The 16,510-nt window shown below is 38.8% G+C and overlaps 1 protein-coding gene across 2 annotated transcripts in view; it reads left to right on the top strand.

The window, feature by feature from the left end:
• Positions 1–16,510, top strand: part of LSAMP (limbic system associated membrane protein) — a 600,663-nt gene that overhangs the window by 563,974 nt on the left and 20,179 nt on the right. Inside the window, exon 7 of one of the 2 annotated variants that reach the window (XM_046657785.1) lies at positions 5,094–5,129. The exons of the other annotated variant lie outside the window; for it this stretch is intronic. Coding sequence (XP_046513741.1) covers positions 5,094–5,129 — 36 coding nt within the window. The remainder of the gene's footprint in view (positions 1–5,093; positions 5,130–16,510) is intronic. 2 annotated transcript variants of the gene reach the window in all.

Here is a 16,510-nt window from a genome sequence, read left to right as displayed (position 1 = left end):
TTGGCAAGCTATACTGTGGCAGGCATCCCAGATATAAAGTAGAGGAAGATGGGCACAGATGTTAGCTCAGGGCCAGTCTTCCTCAGCAAAAAGAGGAGGATTGGCAGCAGATGTTAGCTCAGGGCTAATTTTCCTCAAAAAAAATAATAAATAAGATAAAGAAAGAAATATCAAGAATCTTACAGAGTTTCTGCTTGTTAACTGAGAATCAAGGAATTGGGCAAGTGTTTCATATTTATATAGCACTTGATGACTTCACAGAAGTCACCCTCAACTATATATTTGGGAAGTGCACAGTGCTGTTATTATGATGTACTACTTTCCTGTGTGCCCACACGGGCACTAGCTCTGTGTTTAGCAGCACACAGAGACAGCACGGGCATCAGCATTCGATTTGGAGTTGATTTCCTACCTTATGAGAAAGTTAGGAGGTGTAATACTTACAGAAAAATAGAAAACAAAAAGTCATTAGACTTTGAGGTGAAAAGAAGCTATTAAAATTGTGGAAAATTAGTGTCTCTACTACCTTATTTCTTAAACCCAAGGCCTGGCTGTGGACAGTCTAAGGGGGAAGCTCTGCTTCCTCAGTAACAGGAATGCACTTCTACCATGCCCCCCCACCCCCACCGCCATTTAGGTTTGGCAGGTGCGTTGTTATAGCCTTCATAGCTGGATTCTTGGGAATGTGGTTCTATGGTAGCCTGTTTCACGCAGGCAAGAAAGAAAGAGAGAGAGAGAGAAGAAGAGAGGAGAGGAGGGAAGAGGAAGGGAAGAAAAGGAAAAAAGAAAGTACATGTGTGCACAGATTACCCATCACTTGGATTTAAAGTAGATGAGTTTGATGGGAAGAAAGAAGACTGTCGGTGGTGGTACTTTTCTGCAGAACAGGATTAGAAGGGGAGAGATGCCTAAGAGGGCAAAGATGCTTAGGAGGGGAGAGATGCTTGGGGGGGTGGCTGCAGCCAGTGCCCTGATGGAGAGCACTGTGTGGGCAGCAGGGTGCTCTGCTGACCCAGCCAGTTCGGAGCAGATGAGGGAGCTGGTGAGCTGCTGCTGGCCAGAGGCAGCAGCAGGTGGAAACCCAGAGCCAGAGCCCCTGAAGAGTTCACAATTATTCATCTTCGTTGGTGAATCAGCATATTTTCAGTGTCCACTGCAGTGACACGTGCTGACTTTTTACACAGCGTCAACTTGCAGTCACTGATACATCTTTTCCTCCACACTTACATACATATACTTCTCCATTCTCTATTCACATATGGACTTCCAAACAGGTAAAAATAATTGAATAGGGGTTCAAGAATACATTGTGTTCATAGTAATTTTTCCCCTAAGTCAATGGAAGCATTCTTTTCTCATTTGTCTTACTCTCCACACAGCCTAGCTTTCTGTTTGTCAAGGATCCATACTACCTTAGTTTATATATCCAAGTAATGTCTTTTATATCTTTTTCTTCATTTTTGGAAAAGCGTTACATTATATCATTTTTCTGAAAACATTAATCCAATAGTACAGTGTGTATGGGCAAAGATTCAGCTCCATAGCCCTTGTCAGATGTGAGAATATGCATCACGTGGATGAAGACTTGGAATTCTGATGATGTCAAGAGAAGTTCCACTGTCAGCATATGTAGCATAACAGATTCTGTGTTTCCACACTGATGACTGCAATGCACCCACAAAGGGAACCTATCATGTTTCGATGCTTATGGTGAGTTACTTTTAAAGCAACAGTTAAGAAGGAAGCTTAAGGGAGATGATTGTAATGTCATCACTTCTTGTATTTACAAGCTGCCCTGCATATGTGCTAAACACTTAACGTACATGATCTCATTTAATCATTAGGACAACCCTATTAAGGACTTGTATTTCTCCACTGTACAAGGAGGTTAAGTAACTAACGCAGCTAAGTAAGCCTGCTGATACTTAAATTCAGGTAAGCTGTTTCCAGAGTCCACATTATCTAGATTTGTGTATGTGGGGAAACTATTAGGAGATGTGTCTTTTGTAGTTTGGAGATGAGGAGACATCTAATTTCTTTCTCCTTTTTTCACTTAATGAAGTCTTCCCACTGACTAAATATTGTTATATTCCTTCTCAGCCAGGACCACGCTTCTGCCACCTCCCACTGCCATTTTCATGAACCCCAATCAGCCTGGATCCACTAGATTAGTTCAACTGTTGGCTTATATTTGGCACTTTGAGATTCTGAACTAATATTCCAGCCTACTGGTCCATGTTTGACCCTGGGAGGGGAATATTCCCCATGTTAAAGAAGAACAGTCTTACAGATCCATTACTGTCTACTTTAGAGAAATGTGTGGATTGGTAAGGTTTTTAGAAGCCATTGAGTACAAAAGAATAAAAATACAAAGAAATCTATGCTGGACCATATCACATTAGTGTGTAGGAGGTTTTCAAATTTTCTTTTTAATTTTAAAATATTAACTTGTAAACCTATACTTGATTAAATTTCAAGTACTACGTAAGCTACCCAGCACTGGAGAGAGCCCTTGAAATAAGGGCCTCCCCTGCTTCTTTAGAAGCCATTTTAGGTTATTATCTTAGGGGCCCATCATTTAAATACAAACCACTTGATGGTGCTAGTTAAGACTCAGCAAAGCCTCTTAACCAGCTACTTCTGGATGCCACATAATAAAACAGTTTGAGCAGCTATTTGAGCTACCCACATGTAGTTTGAAAGACTGGCTGCAAACTCCTTATAAGGGCTCTCTGTGGATCCAATAGTCTCGAGATAGATGGGTGCTGGGATTAGTTTTAGTTTCAAGAATAGGCATAAAATATGCTGACTTTCAGAAAGACCATTGAATTCTCAACACCCATTGGAAAATAAGAGAAAATCATATCTGAGTTAATAAATTCCTTCTATATATACACAATACTCTCAACTCCAGCTTTTGTCATTTAGATGCTTTTCATTCAGAGGGTTTCTTGTGAAGTGTTAATGACCCTTTAACTGCTTCTCATGGTGTCCCAGCAGAATCAGCCAATAATATCCCCCCCTCCACCACCATTTAGCAGATAAGAAATGGAAGCCCAGAGTTAAGGGACTTACTAAGAGCCACAGCACGTAGTACTGGGTCACCTTTAAGAGTTCTGTTCCTAAAACCTCCCAATCCATCGCTACGCTATGTTGAACTCCTCAAGCATCAGCAGCCAAAAGACAAAGTGCATAGCACCCAGGTTCCTGCCCTCCTCTAAGGTTGAATATCAAAAGTTGGAGGATTTCTTTTTCATTTTAAGTGATATTTACTTCACTTTACACTTTTACAAGAGCCCACAAACCCTGGCATAAACTAGGAAATACAGCAGAATGATGGTGAAAGAATAAGGATTAAAAAGCTGGGATGGGGAAGCATCTAAGGAATGATAAATCAGTAGGATGGAATTAAGAGAATGAGATAACTAATGGGGCGTGATAGAGCTAAGATGATGATAACAGGGTGGAGCTATGATGGTAATAACAAGCTGGGAAACAGCTGAAAAGGCGATGAAAGGAGGGTGGGTGAGATGGTTTAGCAATATAAATGGTCTTGTGGAAATGAGGGCAGAGTGCATTTACCCAGCTGTGAACAGTATGATGAGAAAATATTAAGCTGAGTCATTTAAACAGTCTGAATAATAATAGTAATAATAAAAATAAAATACAGTAGATAGAGTATCATATGGGACAGTGGTCTCCAACTGCTACATAAATGCTGAAAGCAGTTTAGCTGTTTATTTTCAAAGCTGGAAACTTAATACCAAATAACCAGTGGAGGTTTAAACCATTTTTCTACTTGACAGTTGTCTAAGACACAATTGTTCACTATGCTGTTATTGACTTGTTCCATCTTAATGCACTTAGGAAACTTTGGCATTTAAGCTGTAAGTTTCAGCCAAGCTAGAGAAAAGTTCACTCTACAAGGAGACTGGGTTTTCTCAGTGTCTAGATGTACTGAGTGCCCAAATTCCAGACAAAATCTACTCTTTCTAAGTGTATGGTACAAGATGGCAGGCAGATCAAATTTGAATGTGCACCTATGCTTTTCTCTTTATGGTTTTTATTTTTGTTGATTTTGATTTATCATTGGTCTTTATTTAACCAAGCTACTAGGAGGAATGTAGAAAGCTGTGTGATGATTATATTACACTATTGGGTTTGAGAGTAGTAAGTAATACATCCTTTCCCTAATGCACCATTCTACCTGTCTGAAAGAGCCTCAGAGGAGGATTTAGAGTTAAACCTGGGTTTTGATGAGACAAATAGAGGCTATCTTAAAGCCTGAACTCTGTCAGCACATTCAATTTATGGTCAGCAGCTTGGGGATGGGACTGTGAGGGACTCATAACCTAAGACCCTGCTGTTCAAAAGAATAACACTTCTTATTACTCAACAGGATTCATCATCAGGCAAATTTGATTGGTTGATCAAGTTTCAAGTGAGATTGTGTTATCACAAGAAGGTGGGATTAAGGAAAAGACTAAAAATAAAATTATATTATGCCAAGAACCTTATTACCCTGGCATTACTCTTGCACTGATATCAGTAATACGGAAGTAGAAACCTGAGGGAGAAGTTGAATTAGTATTTCCCAAAATAAATTTTTCAGATGCTTGGCTAAAGCTGATATGAACTGTAGGACTTAGGGAGAGGAAAGGAGTCCTTAGCTGCCATAGGTCCATCCTTCATGAGTTAAAGAGACCAGAACCAGGACCGAGATGCATGACCTGAATTTGGTCATTACTAATTTAAATACTGTCAACCACAGCCCTCCAAAAAATCTGTTATTTTGGTAGTGGATTTTTCCAGCACAGGATCCTGTTTGTAGGATTATCATAATAGGATGTTGTCCCCTATTACAGCTGCATTTTTTTTTAAAGGCTTTGGATTTTAAATTTTACTAATAGTTCATTGCTACTTTAGTGTTGGGAAGAAGAACAGACAAATGTTTTATGGCAGATATAATCCTATAGGCATAGACATTCATCTGTTTTATAATTGTCTGAGTAGTTAAACATGAGTAAGATAAATATATGCATATATCTTTATATCTAAACTCTCCGTGATGCTTACTATTTTTTCCCCTTTAGAGCGTGTTTTACCCACAATCCCCCACCCCATTCAAGGTCAGTATAATTTTTATCACTGTAGCTCTGTTGCTGGGTCATTCTCCATCATCTATGATGTGCAAAACGCACAAAGGGGGAGACACATCCACAAAATTCACATACAGTAGGAATCCTTTTTTCCTTGAAACTTCAAAAGAAAGCCAATCGCCCCCACACCGTTGATAAGCATGTAACAGATCTGTCACCTGACTTAACTTCAAGTTGGTCAGTAGTTGGGGAGACTATGCTAAACTCAGGAAGCAATTTTTTCTTTAATTAGTATGTATTACAGGTACCTATGAACTCACATATTTGGAATACAACCAGTTAAATTCTGTAGCTCATAAAAATACAGATCCTCTAACTGACTACCTCATATTTGGAGGCTTATAAAATCAGAATCTGAGGTCATGGGTATTACTTGTAAAAGTGAGTTTATCTACCGCCAAAAGTTGAACTTAACTGGATCACAAGGACGTTACTTTTTCTTAAAATCTTGGCCAATTTGGGGCTTTGCCTTTCAAACACAACTATTTTAGAAAACACAAATGGAAAAACAAGGTAGTCATCCTGTATTCCTTTTCATAAAACTTTCTACACACTCAAATTAAATTTTGCCTCCTACCTCATATTTAGACGCAAGTTACAGCCCCAACCTTCTAGCTTAAGGCTATTTAAAGGCAAATTGGCAAATAAAATGAAAACAATACAAAAAGACCCAAAGTGAAACCAACCTACCATTGAAATTAAATTCCAGAAAAGTGAGTTGCAAATAACACTCAAAGACCTGAGAAAAAATGGAAAGTAGGCCATGCAGGGCCTAGTGTGGAAAAAATAAATCCAATTAAACAAGGTTATCGTATACACTATAAAGGAAATGTGCTCAGAATTAAAGGTAGAAGCTGCTATTTTATAAATTTGAAGACAGATCATGTTTCATTAACACTTGTCCATACTAAAAATTAGGCCAGAATTGGATGTAGATATTCAGAATATCAATAATGCAATGCTTTGCATATGTATGTATTCACATATATGCAAACTTATTTTAATTATTTTGAAATGAGGATTGCAAGGTTTCGAGGACCAATTAGACATCTTAATAAAAGAGTTATTCTTAAATTTTAAGAAGGATCCAAACTATTTTTAGAACTCTGTTGAATAAAATCCTTTCTGAAAACATTAATGAAATCTGTTTCTTATCCCAGCCACTAAAAATAACTGTTAAAATGTGCCTGTTTTTTAAGCTTGACATGAAGCTAACTGTTCACGGAAAATATCCCATTTTGAATTCCTGCCATGCCACAATTATTTTAAGACACTTATCGTCTAGTGTTGCTGCAGAGATTGACACCATTTTATCATGTTGCCATCTTGCAAATATCTTGATGTGACAAATACACACATACACATTTGTCCCGATGTATAACATTTTCAAAGAAGTCTTGCTCCATCAAGATGAGCTTTGTCACTATGACTGGAGATGGCCTTTGTGAGAGCAGTTCTGCAGCCACAAACTCAAATATTTTATCTGATCATGCTTTATGATACATGTAACATTGAACAAAATGAAGCCAGACACTGTTCACAAAGGACATCTGTTGGATATTGAAAAACAGTCTGGACCAGAGATGGAGCATGTGGAATTTTATTGAACTTGATATTTTCGCACACACTGAATTGTTGATTGGAGAATGACCCTAGTTTGATTTTATGTTGTAGGTAGACTGTAGATAGCTTCCTTAGATCCAATAGTTTTAGAGAATATAGTTTATCTTACTACTAATACCTTGGGCTTCTGCTGGTAGAAATTGAAAAGCTGTTCATGGAGACGGGATAGCTGGTGTGAGAGGTTGGTATAGAAAGATAGTGCCCTCTTAAGTTCCCAGTTCCTTACAAGGACTTTAACTTTGTAGCTGTCAAATCCCTTTCCCAGTCTTTCCAGTCAAGATGGCAACCCATGTGAAATACTGTCTTCCCCTGGAAAAAAATACTAACATGTGGGATCCTTAATTCTTTTTATAGTGCCACCTAGGTACCAAAATATCTATGAAAAGCATGCCTGACTCACTATAGTCATAACTAAAGCACAAAAACCTTCACTTAATTAAATATTGTATATTGTCGTCATCTATGTAGAATCCTACATTTCAACCCTAAAGTGTTCAGATGTCTATAAGCAGTTGGTTGATGCAAATGGCCTGAAGGATTTGAACCAATTAATTTCCTTAAGGTGTTTTGAAAGAAGGAGAAAGTCCCAAAGGTCCTTTTCTGTCCTCCCATCGTAAGAAAGAAAGCTTTCCCTCCTACTTTCCAATAACAGAAATACATGTTGAATTTCAGCTGCTCCGTTGTTAATATTTCTCTTTGGAGGGTCTCTCCTCCTACCCCCACTCTACATGGCTCATCAAGCTGACTGGGGATGAACAGCAGAGTCGCAGCAGGAAAGCAGTCCCAAAGCCCTTCAAGCTGTGATTAAACAAAAACAAGGCTCAATAAATCAAATGTATTTCCCTTGGGTTTCCTTTATCATATTGCTTGATTTTCTGCAGTGATAATAATATGGCTGAAATTACACCAAAGGATAATTGGTATTGTCTGTGGCCAACCAGAAATTTTCAAATGTCCTTTCCTATTCTACCAAAAACAAAACAAAAAAATCGGTGGGCTTCCCTCCTCCTTAATTTAAAAGATATATATAAATAAATAAAATAAAGAGTGCTCCCTCTTTGATCTGTTTCTGATAGGTGTTTTTTCCCATTAATTTTAATTTAGGTTTATTCATTCTGAAATGAGTCCTGAATTGCATATATTTGCATAACTACCCCTGACTGTATCCCAGCAGAAAATCCACTGAATTGTAAAATGAGGAAAGAGTCGTCTCTAAATGTCTGAGTGAACTTTTCTCACTGTGTTAGGCTCAGATCATTTCCTGAGGCCTCTGGATCCTGGGAAACATTGCTCTCTGCCCCTGCCCATAAGCTTACCTGTGCACAGCCCTTCATGATGGGAGTGCATCTAGAGATGCCCTCACATTTGGAAGGACTGCGGGTTCAAAATGGGGTGACAAAACTAGCCTCAGAAAGTTAAAATGAAGTGAAAGAAAAGGACAAGACAACCTGCCATTGTTTTGTTTTTATCAGCCTCAAGTGAAGAGTTCCCTTGAGCTTGGGGCTCTCTGGTCTCAACCAGCCCATCCTCTCATCTCTGCAACTTTAAAAAAAATTAATAACCCCAGAATGCATCTCACTTGTTTGCCTCCCATCTGATTATTTATCCCAAGTGAACAGCCTTTCCATTCACTAACCCCGTGTGGCGAGTAGGTTTGGGAAATGTTGAGATTATCTTCCAGGTTCAGGCGTTGCACTGGGTTTGTTCACAGCTGCTTGCCATTCAGTTCCTGTTTTTCCATTGATAAAACACATTGCACATGGCTGGGTTTGCATGATTAATATAGCTGTCTAAAGCTTTCTCTCAAAACAAAACCCCCCAAAATTAAAGTTAAAAAAGGATTAAAATCCAACCCACAAACAAACCAGGCTCGCAGAAATTTGAAGTTTGGGAAACTGGTGGTGTGGGCAGGCCTGGCATCAGAACAGCCAGATTCTATCTACAGCGGGAGGAAGAGATATACCTGCCCTCACCTGGCACTCCCAGAAATGGGCTCTCAAAATCAGACTCCACTGGGATGGAAGGAAAACTGGGAGAAAAATCCTAGAACTTTCACGTGCTATGAAGATGACTGGACAATCCCTACAATTTCATTTATTTTCTGTGGGATATTATCCCAGGTATCAATAAGAAAATGCCTCTTTTCAGCTCCTTATTATAACAGCAGTTTCATCTTGTCTAATAATAATGGCAATGTTAATAATAATAATAACAGCTAACACAGATAGTGGGCCTCTCATGTATCAACAGAGTTCCAAGGGCTTTTGCATGTATTAACTCAAATAATCCCCACACCCTAAGAAACTAACATCACCTTCTCCCACACTTTTTAATCATCAAAGTACACCCAAATTCCAGTCTACTCCTCACTGCACCCAGGCACATATATAAATTTACAGTACATTATAAATAACCACTACATATGCATTCATGTTCCTTAGATATGTGTCTGTCTAATGAATTTTAAACACTCATCTAATTTATTTTATGTATTGTAGTGCTTATAATATATAATACTCAGCTACCTTAATACCCATACACTTTAAAAGGCCATTGCCAAATATATTCAACATGCAGAAATGAATGCTCATCTCATACAGAGTTTGATATGAAAGCATTCATCTTTAAAAAACACGAGCAGAGCTATCTGGCATCGGCACATCTAATTTCACACACTTATTCAGGCTGATTTACATACATACCTCTATTAATCATGGATAATTACTAGCATTGTTCTCTTTAATTCAGTTTTTCCAACTGTGAAATGGGAAAGAAATTATATTTTTCATGCCTACAAGCTCAAAGTGGTTTTTTAAATAATATATAAAAGAGAGCTTCAAGTTACTAGAAAAACAGCATATTGAGTTTAAAACAATCACATTCAGAAACACATGTTTCTTATAATTTTTTAAAGTTCTGATATTTAAAGATGTACTTCTTTCATATGGCCTGGATACTAAGTACATCTAAGTTCAGTGTGGCTTTATCATAGTGTGATGTGGATTACAGGGACATCCGAAATGCCACACTGCTAACAAGTTTAAATACAGAAGCATCCAAAGGCTAATAAAAAGCCTTTTTCACCAATATCATAATACTACACTTAAGAGAAGCTGCAAGTTGCACAGTTTCCTATACTGTGGCATGAGCACGCACACACACACACATATCAGTGCATACCCGTTGTGCACAATACCACCTGTCGCACTAATCCAAAGTCATCAGTGTAAAGAACCTGCCCTTTTTCCTGGTTAAACGTTTAAAATGTGTTCTAGGAAAAGTTTCAGTTTTTAAATATATCTCTCCTCTCCCACTAGCTGGTGGAAACAAGGGCCTTGTTTTCACTGGTGGAACTTAGGTAGCCATGTCAACACAAATTTACAGCAAAATCATGAGCCCTGATTAATACCCATGAAGATAATTAAGAGTTGACATTAATACCTGATAACCATCCCCTGTCTCCTTTACTGGGAACAACAGTCTGATTGCCTCTTGATTTTCTTTAGTGGTTGAGAACCAAGTGGGATAGATATGCCAATACTTCACCTGGAATCAATACTTCACCTGCCAATCCAGTGATTTAGATCCAACTAGAGTAGGTGGCCCAACCCAATGTAACAGGCACTTCTCTTTGTTCAATCTATTTCCGTGTCTTACTCTACTCCCCTCTCCGTTCTTCCTTCTGCTCTATTTCCTAGACAGATCTTGTTCTCTCCCTGCTAAATTTTGCTAGCAAGAATAAATCTGCAATTTATTCACACTATTATTTAAATGTCCAGCAGTGGCTTAGAAGTGTTACCTCTCTCAGAATTTACATGTAGCTTCAAGCTAAATGGCTAAAAATCCTACAGCATCAATTGAAAGGTAGGAGAATTTTTAGTACTGGGACTCTTTTCTAATGCCTTTTCCTATTTTCTTAGCCTGGATCTGCTTCCTCCAGTCAGCCTTTCCTGCCGTTCTCCCTAGACTTAGGCCTTGCTGTGCTATTTGGATTTCTAGAGCCAGCAGGGAATTGAAGATGAAAATTTTTTTTGAATATCCATGCTCTCACTAAATTTTAATTTGATGGAAATATTTCTCTTCTATGAGCTTTATGGGAAAAAATATCTTTCAAAGTAACAATTACATTTGGGGATTAAGTTTAAGTAATTGACAGCCTTGTCTTTTTAATTAAAAGGAATAAAGCTGCCTAAGAAGAGCTCAGTGAGATTTGCCGCAGAAAATGTTGGCATGCTGCTCCAAAGGGTGAGGAGACCAGGATCTTGAACGGACAGAAAATGCTGATGCAGGCCCCTCTAGTCTTCACAGTGCACCCAGGGCAGTGTTGGCCTTGGTGTTTGCACCAGTGTGCCATTTAGCAGGAGGGTAGCAGTTTACGGTGAGGAACATTGCTGGTTGTACCCAGGAAGGAGGTCCTTTCTTTCGGGGCTTTGCTCCAGATTCAGAGACATTGTATGAAGTAAGAATACTTAAAGGAAATGGCACTACTTAGACTCAAAAGGAATAAAAGAATACATATTCTTCCAAGAATTCAATCATCAATACAGTCTCAGCCCCTGACAAATGTTATATTATAGCCCCCCAAAACTATAAACTTGAATTTTAGTCTGCCTCTTGGCTTTCTCCTTTTCGCCTGAAATTCTTATTTCCACCATCTTTATTCCTTGATTCTCTTTTTCTCAACATTTTCCACCGTATTCACCATGCATTACATATATATTTCGTCTTTGACATCTTTCAAATAAAACCAAAAGAAAAGTTTTGATCGTATTAGCCTTCACTTCTAAACACTGGTTGCCAGCCATGCAAGCACCACAAAGCTATTCCTATCTATCTGGAGGAAACATCTACTTTTGAAGAGGCAAGATACAAATTAACCTTAATAACGACTTCCCTTATCCAGTCACTCTATCCTCACAATAGTCTTTCATCATCACAAGTCATTTGTAGGTATTAAATTAAACGCGTGCCTCCAATGGGGAAAAAAAATCAGATTAAGTGTTCCCACCTTCCATCTCTCCTTGTGTACTGCTGTAAAGAAACACACCTGCCAAGTAAGAACACAGCATGACATAATGAGTTTGAAATTCCAATTTATGGTGTTCATATGTACCCCGATGTATGATAGGAGTAGGCAGACCACTCACTAGGACCCCATGGGGAATTGTCAACTTACAGCCGCCACAAATCAGTAGGGGGAGAGACCTTACACGTCGTTTATCATGCTTCCTAATTGGACCCTGGGGAGCCAAGCACCACTGTAGTTTACTACACTGTTTTGCTTATCGCTGTGCTGATTGCAAAAGAAAATGCTTCCCACAGCTCTGTAACACATACGTATGTTTTAACACCCAGACATTACCACTAACAGAGTATCTTTACTACAAGTCATAGCTCTCATCCATTCTACTTTATCTGCCCCATACTCACAACACAGATTCTGACAACCACTCACCTTCCAAACTTTGCAATTCCAGTATGACTTTTTTAACTGCGTAGGTGGACCTTGTTTGGGGAAAGGGTAGCATCTGGTGGTTAAAAAAACCAGCAACATAGAAAATAACTGTGCCTTGGCTGAGTGTCTGTTCTGTGCACCATCCCATCCTCTGTAGCCCACACAGCACCAAGCATTCCCAGCCATGTTCTATGTTGGAAAGTTGCTTGGCTGTTCTAAAAAGCTTTCTCAACTACACGTGTGGATTTTGTGTGACTTGGAAGCAGGGGAATGTTTGGAAAGCAGAAACAACGTAAAGAAAAGAAAAGAAAAAAACAAGCAGTAGCTTGCACATCTATGCTGAATTGTAAGCTAGAGAGTAAGTTGGGAGATTTATTCGACTTTCCTCCCTGGAGTTCCAGAGCACAGGTAAGTTGATCGTTGAAAGCTGCTTAGTGTGGAGGTGATGAGAAAGAGGAGCTGATCTCACTCATTAGAGGTTGTTCTTCTTTTAGAGAATCAACCCTCTTACTGTAAGTCATTCAATTAATAGTATGACTTCTTGCTCTGCATTTAGATGTAGTCTCCACTTGCTTTTGCTTTGTAGAGTTTCTTTTAGAATTCACATTTTCTTTTCCTTATGATTTCTAACCATTAGGAACACAAGAAAAGGTCTTCATTCTTGATGGGCAGTGCAAACTTGTTTATGGCCCAGGTTTTTGTTTGACAATGCATGATATTTTGATTACACCATTTAATTACTCAAAAATTACCAACCTGGTGCTTTCTATGTGTCAAGCTCTGAACTGGGTCTTGGGAATGGCTGGAGAAGAAGCCAGACATGGCATGTGTGCTCACAGAGCTTCCAGACTAGATGCAGCAGTAGATGATGAGTTAACAATATAAGAGACTTTCCTAAGCTTAGGACACCTATGCAGTATTTGGGGCACACAAAACTGGGGTGCCAGAGCTAGCATGGACTGCTCAGGGAAGGCTTCCAGGTGAAAGTGAAGTTTAAAAGGGGGAAAGGAGAGAAAAGAGAGACGGGCAGAACATTTACGTACAAAGATCTAGCATCCAGAAAGAGCTAAACAACATTGTCTAATTAATTTTAAAAATCTGAAAAGAAAAAACAATTTTTCCCTACTTCTTTTCATTTGTATCTGGCCTATTTAAAAAAGAAATGTGATAAACCAATGGAGTTAAAAGAAAGGGGATCGACTTTTCCACCTCTGTTACACTTTTAGGGCAAGAAAGAGCACCTGTTGGCTTAACCGTGCAGACTCGTCCCTAATGCTGTACAATGTGTGGTAGGTAGCTCTCTGCAGGGGGAGTTTTCTGGAGGATACTGAAGGCCTATTATCTGGCAGAACACCTAAAGAAAACTTTCAGCCTCTCAACAGGGAGGTTTGATGATGGGCTTTTATTTTAATTGTGAGAATGGCCAGGTTGTAAGGGGCATCAGTATTTTCCAGGAGTTGCTCCAGAACCTGACGATGATGTTATATTTGGAGTCAGTGACACAGCAGGAGTCACAGATAAATAACTGAGCTATCCTGGCATCCCAAATAATAAAGTCCCTGGGAAAAGTCCACAGCAGACCCACCTTTATCACGGTCTGCACTGTGGTAGTTAGTGCCATTGACGTAGGTCCCAGAGTAACTCAGAGCATACTGCCATTTTTTTAATCCCTTATCTTCTTATTTCCAAGAGCCTTAAAATCCCAGGAAATTTCACAAATTCACTTGTTATCTCTGCATTCAAATTCTGCAGGCCAGTTACCTTATTTCATGATATTTGAATGTTTTTGATTTTGAAACATACAAAATGAAAATACACATTACACGGATTAAAGACAGTCTTGAATCCCTTAGGATTTAAATCTAAAATGTATTCTAAAACGGATCTGCAATTCACAACTTATGGCTAGGAAATGGAAAGAGAGGAAGAAAACCAGAAAGCATGAAAATCTCTAGAGACCAATGCAAACCTCTGCTTTTATCCTTTTTAGCAAGTCAAATAAATGAAGGCACAAAATGCTTTAAAATATACATAAAATGTATGTTTTTAACCATGGAAAATATAATCTACTTTGCATCAACAACTAAGTAGATTTGGGGTTGGGAGGCAATTCTGTATTACATGAGGTGACTGGTCTTTAACTCCAATAAGGGGCAAAAAGCCAAGATTGTGCCCACAGGTGCAATGGGTGCGTTCTAGACACGAGGGCAGAAGCATTTGTTTCTCTTTAAGACGGAAACTACTTGCCTGGTGCTGTACCTTACTGACAGGTGATTCAAATAAATTTACTTCTGGAGTTTTTCTAATCTTATACGCATTTTTAGGTGAAGTGGCCCAGGGAAGCCCCTTTATTAAACTTAGCCTCTTGGGCATTCTCTAACATTTTAATTCATTGATTATTAAAAATTAAACCTCTCAGGCTACATAAGAAACCTGCAGGATTTGAGAAAGCTGACTCGCTGTAAGAAACTTAATGAAGGCCTCTCTTTATGTTGGGATTGCTTAGTGAGACCGCACTTTCTGTAACAATCCGTATCGCCACCCTGCAGAGCACGTAACAGTTAAAGCCGAATCATGCATCCATGCTTACTCTACAGGGCAATTACATCAAGCCTACAGTCACAAGGACCTCATAAACCCATATAATACATTTTTTATTGCATTGTCACTTCACGCTGTTAAGACTATGTTCCTTATAGAAATTAGGCCTCACCTGTCTTGGCTTCTCTTTGATTTTACTATATGAAAGCAGCCAACTAAAAAGTGGGGGAAAAAATTCACTCTCCTTGTAATGTTGTCAACTCAATGCCAAATAATCAGAAACTGATTATTTTCTTTTCCCCAGATTTAGAGGGTTTTTTAAATGCATTGATTTGTTTTTATAAATAGTTTTCTATTCTGATAATAAATGTTATGCATTCTCATTATAGAAGAATTTGAAAATATATGAAACTATAAAGAAGAAAATAAAGATCGTCTATAGTGTCCTCAGAGATAATGCCATTAATATGATATAAACAAATGTTTTGTCTGGATGTTCAAGCTGTCAGTGTACTATAAAATATTCAACTTAAAACACCTCAACTCTTGTCTATTTTCTGCCCTCTCTGAGGCCGGGCATGTTTCGGTGACTTGCGCAAGGTCATAGCAGAGGCAGGTCCAGGAGCAGCCCTCCTGCCCTGGCCGGTTCTTTCCCCACAGTGACCAGCACACTTGAAGCTCTTCCAGCTCCTAAGTCAAACCCGACTCATCTTACAAAAGATTTCCCTTGTGTCACCTCCAGGATCTCCAGTAAGAGTCCTCCTTTCAGATATGGGGGCTCCTACATTCTCTCTCTTAACTGGTGTATTAATATTTTCCCTTTTATAAATTTTTCTCCTTATAATGAAATGACCTTTTATTTCAAAAACATTTTTTCTGGGGCTGGCCCCATGGTGTAGTGGTTAAGTTTAGCATGCCCCACTTGGGCAGCCTGAGTTCGCGGGTTCGGATCCCAGGCACGGACCCACACCACTCATCAGCCAAGCTGTGGCAGCAACCCACATATAAAAGAGATGAGGATTGGCACAGATGTTAGCTCAGGGCTGATCTTCCTCAGCAATATATATATATATATATATATATATATGTATGTATTTTTTTTCTGATTCTCTTTAGTATAGAACATTTGGTTGACAGAGTTGGTCTACTAATTGATGAGAATAAGGAGTGAGTCTCAAATATTTTATTCACATTATATAATGAGAAATTATGTCAGCATTTGGTTTTGGCTTGAATTTATTCATTCATTCAATAAAGAGTTATCACCATATGCCCAGGGTGGCAAATATCCTGGTAAATCCTTCATGTCTCTCCCCCGCTCTGAAATAACACCTGACGTCTGAAGTCTGTTTCTGGTCACAGTCAACTGTAAGAGGAAAGGTCCTTAGAAATATTTGAAAGTAACGTGTAGGATTCCTTTTTGACCTAAATCTAGCTAAGGAAGGCTAACTTCCTTTCTCAAAGATTGATGACGTGCTAAGACTTCTTAGTTCTCCCAGCCTGGCTGACATATTCTCTTAGAAGTCAGGATAATTGTCTACCTATGAACTAAGAAAACAGGACTCATTTAAGGTTGAGGTTTAGACTTTTTTCTCTGTTTTGGCTTTTTCCCCCTAAACTAGACCCAGAATGACTACTGTGATTCTCAGAGAACATTAGTCTAGAAATATTAAGCATTAGGGTGCACACAACATGAATGTAGTATGTGGGAGAAAATCAAAAACTCTAACAA

Source organism: Equus quagga, chromosome 4 (genome assembly GCF_021613505.1).
Source record: "Equus quagga isolate Etosha38 chromosome 4, UCLA_HA_Equagga_1.0, whole genome shotgun sequence".
Classification (NCBI taxonomy): domain Eukaryota; kingdom Metazoa; phylum Chordata; class Mammalia; order Perissodactyla; family Equidae; genus Equus; species Equus quagga.
Note: the sequence above shows the minus strand (reverse complement) of the source record. Positions and strands in the feature narration are given on the sequence as shown.